The following is a 15,000-nucleotide window of genomic DNA, read 5'->3' on the forward strand; positions in this document are numbered from 1 at the left end:
TTGCATATAGCAATAAATAAATCAGCAAAATTCTTTCTACTATATTTAGATAGAAGAAACATTTCTTCTATCTAAAATAGTAGAAAGAATGTACCCTTCTATCCAAATCCAATTTGCATCGATAAAAAAAATCCAAATTCCAGTAGTAGATGAATAATTGCAAATTTGTGTGTGTACGAGATTAGAATAACTTCAAAATAACTGACATAATTTTTTATTTTTCCTGATCAGAAAAATACATGAAAAAGAAAGGAGGTAGAAAAATTTTAGGATTTATGGTTAAAGAAGAAAAAGAAGAAAACAGGGGTTCTGTTGAATTTCAAGTATTCAGTTTCACCAATAAGATACGGAGACTTGCTTCACATTTGGAATTACACAAAAAAGATTTTTCATCGGAAAGAGGTCTACGAAGACTTTTGGGAAAACGTCGACGTTTGCTGGCTTATTTGGCAAAGAAAAATAGAGTACGTTATAAGAAATTAATCGGTCAGTTGAATATTCGGGAGCAGTAATTTAATCCTTCAAATTTTTTTCTTGTTTTATTATTTTTTTAGTAGTCTTTATAGTAGTCTTAGATTTTTCATTTTGATGAGCCTCACTTTGAGGAATTCATGGAATAATCCATTTTCATGGAATAATGAATTAAGGAAGAAAGGATATGAGTCTACCGCTTACAAAAAAAGATCTCATGATAGTCAATATGGGCCCTCAACACCCATCAATGCATGGTGTTCTTCGACTGATCGTTACTCTTGATGGTGAGGATGTTATTGATTGTGAACCCATATTAGGGTATTTACACAGAGGAATGGAAAAAATCGCGGAAAACCGAACGATTATACAATACTTACCTTATGTAACAAGGTGGGATTATTTAGCTACTATGTTTACAGAAGCAATAACAGTAAATGCACCAGAATTCTTGGAGAATATTCAAATACCACAAAGAGCCAGCTATATTAGGGTAATTATGTTAGAGTTAAGCCGTATAGCTTCTCACTTGCTATGGCTTGGACCTTTTATGGCGGATCTCGGCGCACAGACTCCTTTTTTCTACATTTTTAGAGAGAGAGAATTAATATATGATCTATTTGAAGCTGCTACAGGTATGCGAATGATGCACAATTACTTCCGCATCGGAGGAGTAGCCGCCGATCTACCTTATGGATGGATCGATAAATGTTTAGATTTCTGTGATTATTTTTTACGCGGAGTTGTTGAATATCAACAACTTATTACACAGAATCCCATTTTTTTAGAGCGAGTTGAAGGAGTAGGTTTTATTAGCGGAGAAGAAGCAGTAAATTGGGGCTTATCGGGACCTATGTTACGAGCTTCTGGAATACAATGGGATCTTCGTAAAGTGGATCCTTATGAGTCTTACAACCAATTTGATTGGAAAGTCCAATGGCAAAAAGAAGGCGATTCATTAGCTCGCTATTTAGTACGAGTTGGTGAAATGAGCGAATCCATCAAAATAATTCAACAAGCTATAGAAAAAATTCCTGGAGGACCTTATGAGAATTTAGAAGTCCGACGCTTTAAGAAAGAAAAGAATTCTGAATGGAATGATTTTGAGTATAAATTTCTTGGTAAAAAACCTTCCCCCAATTTTGAATTGTCAAGGCAAGAGCTTTATGTAAGAGTGGAAGCCCCAAAAGGTGAATTAGGGATTTATCTAGTAGGAGATGATAGCCTTTTTCCCTGGAGATGGAAAATCCGTCCACCCGGTTTTATTAATTTGCAAATTCTTCCTCAACTAGTTAAAAAAATGAAATTGGCTGATATCATGACGATATTAGGTAGTATAGATATCATTATGGGGGAAGTTGATCGTTGAAATGATAATAGATAGGGTAGAGGTAGAAACTATCAATTCTTTTTCGAAATCGGAATTATTAAAAGAAGTCTATGGACTGATATCGATTCTACCCATTTTGACCCTCCTTTTAGGAATTACAATAGAGGTACTCGTAATTGTGTGGTTAGAAAGAGAAATATCTGCGTCGATACAACAACGTATTGGTCCTGAATATGCTGGCCCCCTGGGCCTGCTTCAAGCTATAGCAGATGGGACTAAACTACTTTTTAAAGAAGATATTCTGCCATCGCGAGGAGATATTTCTTTATTTAGCATTGGACCTTCTATAGCAGTCATATCAGTTTTATTAAGTTTTTTAGTTATCCCTTTGGGATATCATTTTGTTTTAGCCGATCTTAGTATTGGTGTTTTTTTATGGATTGCCATTTCAAGTATAGCTCCTATTGGTCTTCTTATGGCAGGATATAGCTCAAATAATAAATATTCTTTTTCAGGCGGTCTACGAGCTGCTGCTCAATCCATTAGTTATGAAATACCATTAACTTTTTGTGTGCTAGCAATATCTCTACGTGTGATTCGTTAAAATAGGATCTTTTTCCTATAAAATCCATTAACTATTTATATTCCTTTTCTTATTTAGTATTTGGGTTGGTAAGTTAAACTAGATAGCTATATGAGTGAAATAAAACAGCTTCTAAATTTGTAGTAAAAAGAAAAAAATCTCATTTTCTACGTACAAGAAAAAAGTGGAAGTAAACATAAAGAGTGTAAACTCTTTATCCCAAGGTTGATATTTTTTAATTACTCATCATATCTTGAAGCGGGCAAGAATAAAGGATTCACAATATGGAATTCCATTATTAGAATACTCCTAGTTATTACTATAACTTAAAAATTCATAAGAAGAATCCACCAAAAGTTAGTGAAGGGTTAGGAACACTAAAGTACATAAAGGATTAGTAATGGAAAATCTAAAACATTAGAGATTTTTTCCCGTAAAAGGAATCATAATAAGGACTTGCAATTTGTAGAAATTATCAAGTAGTACTTTCTTCGGATTCCGATCCAGAGTATGTTCCCATTCACTTGTTAAGGAAATGGCTATCAAGAACGAATTAACCCTTTATCCATTTTTTCTTTTTAAATACCCCCTTCCCGGGGGAAAGAAGAATAGTAAAAAAGATATGGAGTGCACTAGAAAAAATTTGCATTATTTCCTTCCTCTATTCATGCAGAATTGCTCATGAACTAATACTCCACTCTTTCCATTTATTAATTGAATTCCTATAACAAAACAAGTACCAAGTGTTTTATTCCAAGATTAAGTTATTACTGAACAAAGAAAAATTTGGAATATATTATAAAGGATGAGATCAATTCAGAAGCGCTTTTTCTTATTCTAGCAGACGGAATTCCTTTGGTCTAATTTAGGACTTTCAAATCTATTTTATTTTACCTAATTCTATCTATGCCCCAGGGGCTAGGAACAGAACAAAACAGTCCTTTCCTTTTTCTGATCATAGAGAAGCCGTATGAAGCTAAGGTTTCATGTACGGTTTTGAAATAGCGGTGGGAACTGTGATGTTATCATCGACTATGATTATCTAACAGTTCAAGTACAGTTGATATAGTTGAAGCACAGTCAAAATATGGTTTTTTTGGATGGAATATTTGGCGTCAGCCTATAGGCTTTCTGGTTTTTTTAATTTCTTCTTTGGCAGAATGTGAAAGATTACCCTTTGATTTACCAGAAGCAGAGGAAGAATTAGTAGCAGGTTACCAAACTGAATATTCCGGTATCAAATATGGTTTATTTTATCTTGTTTCTTACCTAAATTTATTAGTTTCTTCTTTATTTGTAACAGTTCTCTACTTGGGCGGGTGGAATTTCTCTATTCCCTATATATCCTTTTTTGATTTTTTCCAAATGAATAAAGCAGTTGGAATTTTGGAAATGACAATGGGTATATTTATTACATTAACTAAAGCTTATTTATTTCTCTTCATTTCTATCACAATAAGATGGACTTTACCAAGGATGAGAATGGATCAGTTATTAAATCTTGGATGGAAATTTCTTTTACCTATTTCCCTGGGCAATCTATTATTAACAACCTCTTCTCAACTTGTTTCACTATAAATAAGATAATACAATAATAGATAGTAAGAATATTTTCAACACAAAAGCTCTCCCAAACAAGAGAAAGAAACATATCTTTTTCATAGATATTTAGAATGAATATGTTCCCTATGGTAACTGGGTTCATGAGTTATGGTCAACAAACAATACGTGCTACAAGGTACATAGGTCAAAGTTTCATAACTACCTTATCCCACACAAATCGTTTACCTATAACGATTCACTACCCTTATGAAAAATCAATTACACCAGAGCGTTTCCGAGGGCGAATCCACTTTGAATTTGATAAATGTATTGCTTGTGAAGTATGTGTTCGCGTATGTCCGATAGATCTACCCGTTGTGGATTGGAGATTTGAAAAGGATATAAAAAGAAAACAATTGCTTAATTATAGTATTGATTTCGGAGTTTGTATATTTTGTGGCAATTGTGTTGAGTACTGTCCAACAAGCTGTTTATCAATGACTGAAGAATATGAACTTTCTACCTATGATCGTCATGAATTGAATTACAATCAAATTGCTTTAAGTCGGTTACCAATCTCCATAATGGGAGATTACACAATTCAAACAATTAGGAATTCGTCTGAAAGTAAAATAAACGAAGAAAAATCTTCGAATTCAAGAACGATTACTGATTACTAAACTTTGATTTTGTCTTTTTGTTATAAAAATCTACTAATTCTTTATTAAACTATAAAGAAAAACGAATAACTACTGCTTATTGGAAATTTTTTCTTATTTTAAATCAGACTAGATTTTGATGATATAATATAGTTTATAACTATACAGTTTATACACAAAAAATACCCTAATCCCTTTTTCCTTCCTCGAATCCTTTAGTTTTAGTCAGTTCATGAAAAATTTTATACTATTAATTTCTTTTTATCCATAATGGATTTACCTGGACCAATACATGAGATTCTTATGCTATTTGGGGGATTTATTCTTCTACTAGGGGGTCTAGGAGTAGTATTACTTACCAACCCCATTTATTCTGCCTTTTCGCTGGGATTAGTTCTTGTTTGTATATCCTTATTCTATTTTTTATTAAATTCCTACTTTGTAGCTGTCGCACAACTTCTTATTTATGTGGGAGCCATAAATGTCTTGATCATATTCGCTGTAATGTTCGTAAATGGCTCAGAATGGTCTAAAGATAAGAATTATTGGACTATTGGAGATGGGTTCACTTCACTCGTTTGTATAACTTTTGTTTTTTCACTAATGACTACTATCCCAGATACGTCATGGTATGGAATTCTTTGGACTACAAGATCAAACCAAATAGTAGAACAGGGTCTCATAAATAATGTTCAACAAATTGGAATTCATTTAGCAACCGATTTTTATCTTCCGTTTGAACTCATTTCCATAATTCTTCTAGTTTCTTTAATAGGTGCAATTACTATGGCTCGGCAATAAGAAAACTTAGAAAAAGTAAAAATTATAAGAATTGCAAATCTAAAATAAATAACTAAAGAATCACAATTTTGATTTAGTAAAACCCATCTACTGCCAACAAATACCTCCTTTCTTTTCTCTTTTGTTGTGTAATTGTTCTATTGTAATTAATTGAATCGGTTCAATTCTTTGCCCTCATATTGAAATGAATCGAGATTGATAAGGAGTTAGTTAATGATGTTTGAGCATGTACTTTTTTTGAGTGTCTATTTATTTTCGATTGGTATCTATGGATTGATCACAAGCCGAAACATGGTTAGAGCTCTAATATGTCTTGAACTTATACTGAATTCAATTAATCTAAATCTCGTAACATTTTCTGATCTATTTGATAGTCGCCAATTAAAAGGAGATATTTTCGCCATTTTTGTTATAGCCCTTGCCGCTGCTGAAGCCGCTATTGGACTATCCATTCTTTCTTCCATCCATCGTAATAGGAAATCCACTCGTATCAATCAATCTAATTTATTGAATAATTAGACTTTTTAATAATTAGACATAAAATCCTCTAAACAAAGGCGCACATATTAAAATAATATAGAAATCCATACTATTTTCTTAGTATTATTTGAGAATATCCTTTTTTTTTTAGTAAGTAGGTTATTGCATAGTATTCTTTTTCACTTAAATGAATTTTTGTATTTGTAATTCATTGATATTGCAATATTCAAATTGCAATAATTTATATTGAAAAGACGATAGCCAATAAAATAAATTGGCTAATTCGAAATCGTCTGTACAATTTGTAAAATTCTTTCTTATTGTTGAAGTCCAAAATTCAAGTCTCTTGGCTCTTTTCACGCTTTCTCACAAACGGATTAAAAAATAGATTTTTAATTTTGAAGTTTGGATAAACCATTGCTTCGTCTGGTGTCTACAATACATATGACTCATATAGTACTAATTTTCTTTTTACCAGATCGAAAAATTTTATGTTGAAAAGAAAAATTTATAGATCCAATGTCACATTCCGTAAAAATTTATGATACATGTATAGGATGCACTCAATGTGTACGAGCTTGTCCAACAGATGTATTAGAAATGATACCCTGGGATGGATGTAAAGCCAAGCAAATTGCTTCCGCGCCGAGAACCGAAGATTGTGTGGGTTGTAAGAGATGTGAATCTGCCTGCCCGACAGATTTTTTAAGTGTCCGCGTTTATTTAGGGCCTGAAACAACCCGTAGCATGGCTCTATCTTATTGATACGTTACAAAAACAAAAAACTTCATTTGAATCGTCTGATTCCTCTTTACCGAAGAAGCCTGTGCTCGAAATAATCGAGCACGGGCTTTTCTGGTCAAAACGTATCTTGTCTTTATCACTTTATCATGAGTTATTTTCCTTGGTTAACAATACTTGTTGTTTTGCCGATATTTGCCGGTTCATTAATTTTCTTTTTACCTCATAAGGGAAACAAAATCGTTAGGTGGTATACTATATCTATTTGTTTATTAGAATTCCTTCTAATGACTTATGCGTTCTGTTATCATTTCCAACTGGAGGATCCCTTAATTCAATTAAAGGAGGATTATAAATGGATAGATGTCTTCGATTTCCATTGGAGATTGGGAATCGATGGACTTTCATTAGGATCCATTTTATTGACAGGATTTATCACTACTTTAGCTACTTTAGCAGCTTGGCCAATTACACGGAATTCGCGATTATTCTATTTCCTGATGCTCGCAATGTATAGTGGTCAAATAGGATTATTTTCTTCGCGAGACCTTTTACTTTTTTTTATCATGTGGGAGTTAGAATTAATTCCTGTTTACTTACTTTTATCCATGTGGGGGGGAAAGAGGCGTCTATATTCAGCTACAAAGTTTATTTTGTATACTGCAGGCGGTTCTATTTTTTTCTTAATCGGAGTTCTGGGTATGGGCTTATACGGTTCCAACGAACCAGGATTAGATTTGGAAAGATTAATTAATCAATCATACCCCGCAACCTTGGAAATACTTTTATATTTTGGCTTCCTTATTGCTTATGCTGTCAAATTGCCGATTATACCCCTACATACGTGGTTACCAGATACCCATGGGGAAGCACATTATAGTACATGTATGCTTTTAGCGGGAATATTATTAAAGATGGGAGCATATGGATTGATTCGGATCAACATGGAATTGTTACCTCATGCTCATTATCTATTTTCGCCCTGGTTAGTAATAATAGGAGCTATCCAAATAATCTATGCAGCTTCAACTTCTCTTGGTCAACGAAATTTCAAAAAAAGAATAGCTTATTCCTCTGTATCTCACATGGGTTTCATAATTATAGGAATTGGTTCCATAACCAACATTGGACTCAATGGAGCTATTTTACAAATATTATCCCATGGATTTATTGGTGCTACACTTTTTTTCTTGGCAGGAACCGCTTCTGATAGAATGCGTCTTGTTTATCTCGAAGAACTGGGAGGAATATCTATCCCAATGCCTAAAATTTTTACCATGTTTAGTAGCTTTTCAATGGCTTCTCTTGCCTTACCAGGAATGAGTGGTTTTGTCGCAGAATTAGTAGTATTTTTTGGACTAATTACTAGTCCAAAATTTTTGTTAATGCCAAAAGCACTAATTACTTTTGTAATGGCAATTGGAATGATATTAACTCCTATTTATTTATTATCTATGTTACGCCAGATGTTCTATGGATACAAGCTATTTAATGTTCCAAACGCAAATTTTGTGGATTCTGGACCACGAGAACTCTTTATTTTAATCTGTATCTTTTTACCAGTAATAGGAATTGGTATTTATCCAGATTTTGTTCTCTCCCTATCCGTTGACAGGGTAGAGGCTCTCTTATCCAATTATTATCCTAAATAGGTTTGGTTTTTTTTACTAGTCTGCTCTATTAATGCAGAAATAAGTAAAAAAGTATAATTAGATCTATCTCGAATTTTTGAGAACCCTTTGAGAAGGCGCTCAAGGGGTTCTCAAATAAAATATAAAAGTAAAAACGTTCATTTCATGAACGTTTTTTTTTATGTAATCATTTAGGTGTTAATGTAAACGAACCATAACTATGTAAACCTATTCCTAATAGATTGATACCAAAATAACAAATCCAAATTATAAGAAATCCTATCGAAGCTATAAGTGCAGAATTCGTACCCTTCCAATTTGGATTTGTTCTACTATGTAAATAAATTGCGAATATGGTCCAAGTAATAAATGCCCAAGTTTCCTTAGGATCCCAATTCCAATAGGATCCCCAGGCCTCATTAGCCCATACTGCTCCACAAAGAATACCTATGGTTAAAAGGGTAAATCCTAGGCTAATGATACGATAACTCCAAGAATCCAAACGCTCCGTTAATTGATATTTGTAATAATTTGGAAATGAAGGGACAGGGGCGCTTTTTAAAGCACTTCTTTTTGCATAAAAAAATGCAATCTCACTAAAGAAAAATGTTTTATTTAAAACATTTTTTTTCTTTTTAGAAAAGAAATGGAAATTATTTCGAAATCTAATGATTAGAATAGCGGCAGATAATAAGGATCCGCACAAAAGAGTTGCATAACTTAATAACATCATACTGACATGCATCATTAACCACTGAGATTGTAGAGCAGGTACTAGTATCGTGGATTGATGCATTTCAGTTAAAAGACCCGACGTGGCAAAGCCTTGCGTTAAAATAGTACTTGGCGTAGTTATTGTGCTTAAATCATTTTTAGAGTTCTGTATTTTAGGAATGGTATGAAGAATATACAGAGCCCATGAAAGGAAGATCAATGACTCATATAAATTACTTAATGGAAAATGTCCCGAAGAAACCCAACGAGAAACTAAGAATCCTGTTATAGAGAAAAAAGTAACTATCATTCCTTTTTCTGACGAATCACGTAATCTCCCAAGTTCACGAACTAATAAGGTTATCAAATGAATCGTAATCACAATTGAAATCGTTGAGAAAGAGATATGAGTTAGTATATGTTCTAAAGTTGCAAATAGCATAAGGGGAAGGTCCCATTACAAAATTGTAAATTTCGAATTGATTTCTAATCTATTGTATTCCTTTTCAAGAATGCCGCCACTCGGATTCGAACCGAGATGCTTGAGCACTGCTTCCTAAGAGCAGCGTGTCTACCAATTTCACCATGGCGGCTAACTTCAAATAATAGGTAACTTAAAAGAATAATAGCTATTATCTCGGGAATCGTCGATATTGGGAAAGTCCATAAAATTTAGGAACATTAGAGTTTTCATTAAAATGGACTTCGTTTGGTAGTATCGTTTCCATTTTTTTTTTACAATAAACTCTTGCTTTGCCCAATAGAAACACTGGTTGAAAGAGTTGGAACTTCTTTTTTCTAACTTGCAATTATAGATATAGAACTAATTTTTTCTAATTAATTTATCGTTTAAATTTTGAAAATTCTTTCAATACAATGAAAAAAATCCAAAAGGGTTTCTATTTAATGATGAAATTAAAATGGATAAATAGAAAAGGCTTTTTGGATTTTTGAAAAATTTCTAGAATGAAAGTCTTTATGCTCTTATTAATAAGATTTACTAACCTTATGATTTTGGATAAGATAGGTGGAAGTTGTAAGTCCTATTGTAAGAATACTCCACTTTTCATAATTTTCATAATAAAATATGAGCATTCTATTATGAAAATTATGAAAAGTTCATTGATAGGAAAAGAATACTTAGCACACAGTATACCAAACAAAACTTTTTTTTATTGTATATATAAGAGGGGTTTGTTATAAGAATATTGTACCGAAGTAATTCGACACATAAAAGTACATTCAAAGAAGAATCCAAATTATTAAATAATTGGAATTCTTTTTTGAAAAATCAATTCATATTATTCCAAAATCTTATTATTTGTTTGTTTGTTGCCCAGAAAAACCCTTTGGTTTTGGATGCTCATTACCACTGGAAAATGATCTTGATTTTACTAAAGAATAAGATTGTACTATGGAAAAATAAGTCTTTTTCTTCCAAATATTTTTACGAATACGCTTTTTTGACATTGAAGTACGTTTTTTTGGAACTGCCATTCAAAAAGGAAATTACTTTTTTCTAGTTGTATGTGAAAGACATCTATTGCTGCAAATCAATCCTTCTTTCTTGTTTTTATTAGTATTTATACTTAGATACTGAAAGATACTGAAATTGTGAATTATTTTTTACTTCATTTTGTCTAATGCGGATAAGACAAGAATTTTTAAACATTTTTTCTGTATATATTTTATACTTTGTTTTAATAATATAGAATATATAGAAGGGTTTCCCATTTATATCTATTTATATATCAAGTATACTCCATATATAGATATATGGTATGGAAGCCTATCCCCCGGGGGGATAAAAAGAAGGGAAAATTCAAATAGTTAATTAAGCTCAGAATGATATTGTATTGTATTCCATAAAGGAAAGGAATTCTAATCAAAACAAAAAATACTGAGTCTCTTAAACAAGACATTCTAAAACTTAGGTAATTTATAGTCATAAGGACTATTCGATAATTTCTTATAAACATAGATTTTCATTGGAATTCACTCAATCAGTTATGGAACAAGAGAGCTGTTTCATCTTTGTTTTAAAGAAATATAAAAATGAATAGAAAGTAAAAAGTAAAACGATTCCTTTTTTTTTTTTTGTAAATATCTTTATTTAGATAATAACTAGGTAACGAAGTTATTTGATTAACTTTTTGAATTTAACCAACTAAACCCATTCTTCATTTTTTATTATTTCAATGAGATAAATTTTTAAAAAATGAAGAATTCCAGTATTTTTTCTTATTCTTTTTATTTATTCTTTCAGAAAGAGATAAGAGTTGGTTTGGTGAATCGGAAACAATTTTATAGAAAAATTGAAGTAAAAATCGCAATTTCTTTTCTTATGGAACATACATATCAATATGCATGGGTAATCCCTCTTCTCCCACTTCCAGTTATTATGTCAATGGGATTTGGCCTTATTCTTATTCCGACAGCAACAAAAAATCTTCGTCGCATATGGGCTTTTCCTAGTGTTTTACTCTTAAGTATAGCTATGGTATTCTCAGTTCAACTGTCTATTCAACAAATAAATGGAAGTTCTATCTATCAATATCTATGGTCTTGGACCGTCAATAATGATTTTTCTTTAGAATTTGGATACTTGATTGACCCACTTACTTCTATTATGTTAATACTAATTACTACTGTAGGAATCCTGGTTCTTATTTATAGTGATGGTTATATGTCTCACGATGAAGGATATTTGAGATTTTTTGTTTATATAAGTTTTTTCAATACTTCTATGTTGGGATTGGTTACTAGCTCCAATTTGATACAAATTTATTTTTTTTGGGAACTCGTGGGAATGTGTTCTTATTTATTGATAGGCTTTTGGTTTACACGACCAATCGCAGCGAGTGCTTGTCAAAAAGCTTTTGTAACTAATCGTGTAGGGGATTTTGGTCTATTATTAGGAATTTTAGGTTTTTTTTGGATAACAGGTAGTTTAGAGTTTAGGGATTTGTTCCAAATCGCTAATAACTGGATTCCTAATAATGGAATTAACTCTTTACTTACTACTTTGTGTGCTTTTTTATTATTCCTTGGTGCAGTTGCGAAATCCGCACAATTCCCTCTTCACGTATGGTTACCCGATGCTATGGAAGGACCCACTCCTATTTCGGCTCTTATACACGCAGCAACTATGGTTGCTGCGGGAATTTTTCTTCTAGCTCGACTTCTTCCTCTTTTCATATCTTTACCTTTGATAATGAGTTTTATTTCTTTAGTAGGTACAATAACACTATTCTTAGGAGCTACTTTAGCTCTTGCTCAGAGAGATATTAAAAGAAGCTTAGCCTATTCTACAATGTCTCAATTGGGTTATATGATGTTAGCTCTAGGTATAGGTTCTTATCAAGCTGCTTTATTCCATTTGATCACTCATGCTTATTCAAAAGCTTTATTGTTCTTGGGATCTGGATCCGTTATTCATTCAATGGAACCTCTTGTTGGGTATTCACCAGATAAAAGTCAAAATATGGTTCTTATGGGCGGTTTAAGAAAATACATTCCAATCACAAGAACTACTTTTTTATGGGGTACACTTTCTCTTTGTGGTATTCCACCTCTTGCTTGCTTCTGGTCCAAAGATGAAATCCTTAGTAATAGTTGGTTGTATTCGCCCTTTTTTGGAATAATAGCTTCCTTTACTGCAGGATTAACTGCCTTTTATATGTTTCGGATATATTTACTTACATTTGGTGGGTATTTGCGTGTTCATTTTCAAAATTACAGTAGCACTAAAGAGAGTTCCTTGTATTCAATATCCTTATGGGGAAAAAGGATACCCAAAGGAGTGAATAGGGATTTCGTTTTATCAACAACGAAGAGTGGAGTTTCTTTTTTTTCACAAAATATACCCAAAATTCAAGGTAATACAAGAAATAGGATAGGATCCTTTACTACGTCTTTTGGGGCTAAAAACACTTTTGCCTATCCGCATGAAACGGGAAATACTATGTTATTTCCTCTTCTTATATTACTACTTTTCACTTTGTTCATTGGATTCATAGGAATCTCTTTTGATAATGGAGGAATGGATAATGGAATAGCAGAGTTAACCATATTATCAAAGTGGTTAACTCCCTCAAAAAACTTTACCCAGGAAAGTTCTAATTCTTTTGTAAATTCATATGAATTTATTACTAATGCAATTTCTTCTGTAACTCTAGCTATCTTTGGTTTATTCATAGCATATATCTTCTATGGATCTGCTTATTCTTTTTTTCAGAATTTGGATTTAATAAACTCTTTTGTAAAAAGAAATCCTAAAAAAGAATTTTTGGATCAAGTAAAAAAAAATATATACAGTTGGTCATATAATCGTGGTTATATAGATATTTTCTATACTAGGGTCTTTACCCTCGGTATAAGAGGGTTAACCGAACTAACGGAGTTTTTTGATAAGGGTGTTATTGATGGAATTACCAATGGAGTGGGTCTTGCTAGTTTTTGTATAGGAGAAGAAATTAAATATGTAGGGGGAGGTCGAATCTCGTCTTATTTATTCTTTTTTTTATGTTATGTATCTGTGTTTTTATTCTTTTTTCTTTCTTAAGTTAAGGAATTCAAGTCTCTTGCAAAAATAACTATCCTACCCCTTTCTACAATCTCTCTATAATCCCACCTTGTTACATAAGGTAAGTATTGTATAATCGTTCGGTTTTCCGCGATTTTTTCCATTCCTCTGTGTAAATACCCTAATATGGGTTCACAATCAATAACATCCTCACCATCAAGAGTAACGATCAGTCGAAGAACACCATGCATTGATGGGTGTTGAGGGCCCATATTGACTATCATGAGATCTTTTTTTGTAAGCGGTAGACTCATATCCTTTCTTCCTTAATTCATTATTCCATGAAAATGGATTATTCCATGAATTCCTCAAAGTGAGGCTCATCAAAATGAAAAATCTAAGACTACTATAAAGACTACTAAAAAAATAATAAAACAAGAAAAAAATTTGAAGGATTAAATTACTGCTCCCGAATATTCAACTGACCGATTAATTTCTTATAACGTACTCTATTTTTCTTTGCCAAATAAGCCAGCAAACGTCGACGTTTTCCCAAAAGTCTTCGTAGACCTCTTTCCGATGAAAAATCTTTTTTGTGTAATTCCAAATGTGAAGCAAGTCTCCGTATCTTATTGGTGAAACTGAATACTTGAAATTCAACAGAACCCCTGTTTTCTTCTTTTTCTTCTTTAACCATAAATCCTAAAATTTTTCTACCTCCTTTCTTTTTCATGTATTTTTCTGATCAGGAAAAATAAAAAATTATGTCAGTTATTTTGAAGTTATTCTAATCTCGTACACACACAAATTTGCAATTATTCATCTACTACTGGAATTTGGATTTTTTTTATCGATGCAAATTGGATTTGGATAGAAGGGTACATTCTTTCTACTATTTTAGATAGAAGAAATGTTTCTTCTATCTAAATATAGTAGAAAGAATTTTGCTGATTTATTTATTGCTATATGCAATTTATGGAATTGATACACCATTTAATTGATATCATTTAGCAAAATGAAACACAGCATAGGCATCCATCTTTTGGCTCGAGAATTTCACGGGATAGAGATATGGTATAAGAAATAGACTATTAAGTAACTCTAAATGAATTGTGGATACATCTGTATCCTTAACATACTGAAACGATTGCCATTATTCGTATCAAACCAATAGCGATTCATACAAGCTAAATCTTCTAATCAATGGTGGGCCAATAATGAATTTTTTTGCATATGTATTAAGACGCTTGGCCTGATTTCGAAATTGTCCAGAGTTTTATATGTTGTTTTCATTGCAAAATGATGGGTCTCCTTCCATAACTTTCCAATTACGAGTACGAGAATTGAAAGACATAAATATTCTAAATTCTCTACGGCGTCTAGTAGATAGATAGAATATTTTCAGGAACAAGAAAATCAGAAGAATCTTTCTCTCTATTCACTATCATTCCGCGTCTTCGACTTCTATTAGTTTCTTTTCTTCTTTAATGCAATAGCTATAGTTTGATATAAGAATCCATTTC

At 32.2% G+C, this 15,000-nt stretch overlaps 2 protein-coding genes and 1 non-coding gene across 3 annotated transcripts in view; 2 read left to right on the top strand and 1 right to left on the bottom strand.

Annotated features, from left to right (window-relative positions):
* LOC123417010 (NAD(P)H-quinone oxidoreductase subunit 1, chloroplastic-like) overlaps positions 1-6,644 on the top strand; it is an 8,029-nt gene extending 1,385 nt beyond the window's left edge. Inside the window, exons 1-2 of the mRNA XM_045106858.1 lie at positions 1-864; positions 3,425-6,644. The exon at positions 1-864 is cut by the window's left edge and continues 1,385 nt beyond it. Of these exons, the coding sequence (XP_044962793.1) occupies positions 659-864; positions 3,425-3,962 (744 nt within the window). The 5' untranslated portion in view covers positions 1-658 and the 3' untranslated portion in view covers positions 3,963-6,644. The remainder of the gene's footprint in view (positions 865-3,424) is intronic.
* On the top strand, positions 858-2,534 carry LOC123417009 (NAD(P)H-quinone oxidoreductase subunit 1, chloroplastic). Its single transcript, XM_045106857.1, has one exon. It carries the CDS (start codon positions 1,842-1,844, stop codon positions 2,403-2,405), a length of 564 nt encoding a protein of 187 aa, XP_044962792.1. The 5' UTR covers positions 858-1,841; the 3' UTR covers positions 2,406-2,534.
* A 2,821-nt stretch (positions 6,645-9,465) lies between the features above and the next one.
* Positions 9,466-9,545, bottom strand: TRNAL-UAG. Its single transcript has one exon. It is a non-coding gene; the product is annotated as a tRNA-Leu (tRNA).
* Positions 9,546-15,000: the final 5,455 nt, after the last annotated feature.

The sequence above is a fragment of the Hordeum vulgare genome, unplaced genomic scaffold (genome assembly GCF_904849725.1).
Source record: "Hordeum vulgare subsp. vulgare unplaced genomic scaffold, MorexV3_pseudomolecules_assembly, whole genome shotgun sequence".
Classification (NCBI taxonomy): Eukaryota; Viridiplantae; Streptophyta; class Magnoliopsida; order Poales; family Poaceae; genus Hordeum; species Hordeum vulgare.

What these genes read in the sequence shown, in the direction of transcription:
- LOC123417009 (XM_045106857.1), top strand. Translation starts at nt 1,842, where the DNA reads ATGATAATAGATAGGGTAGAGGTAGAAACTATCAATTCTTTTTCGAAA.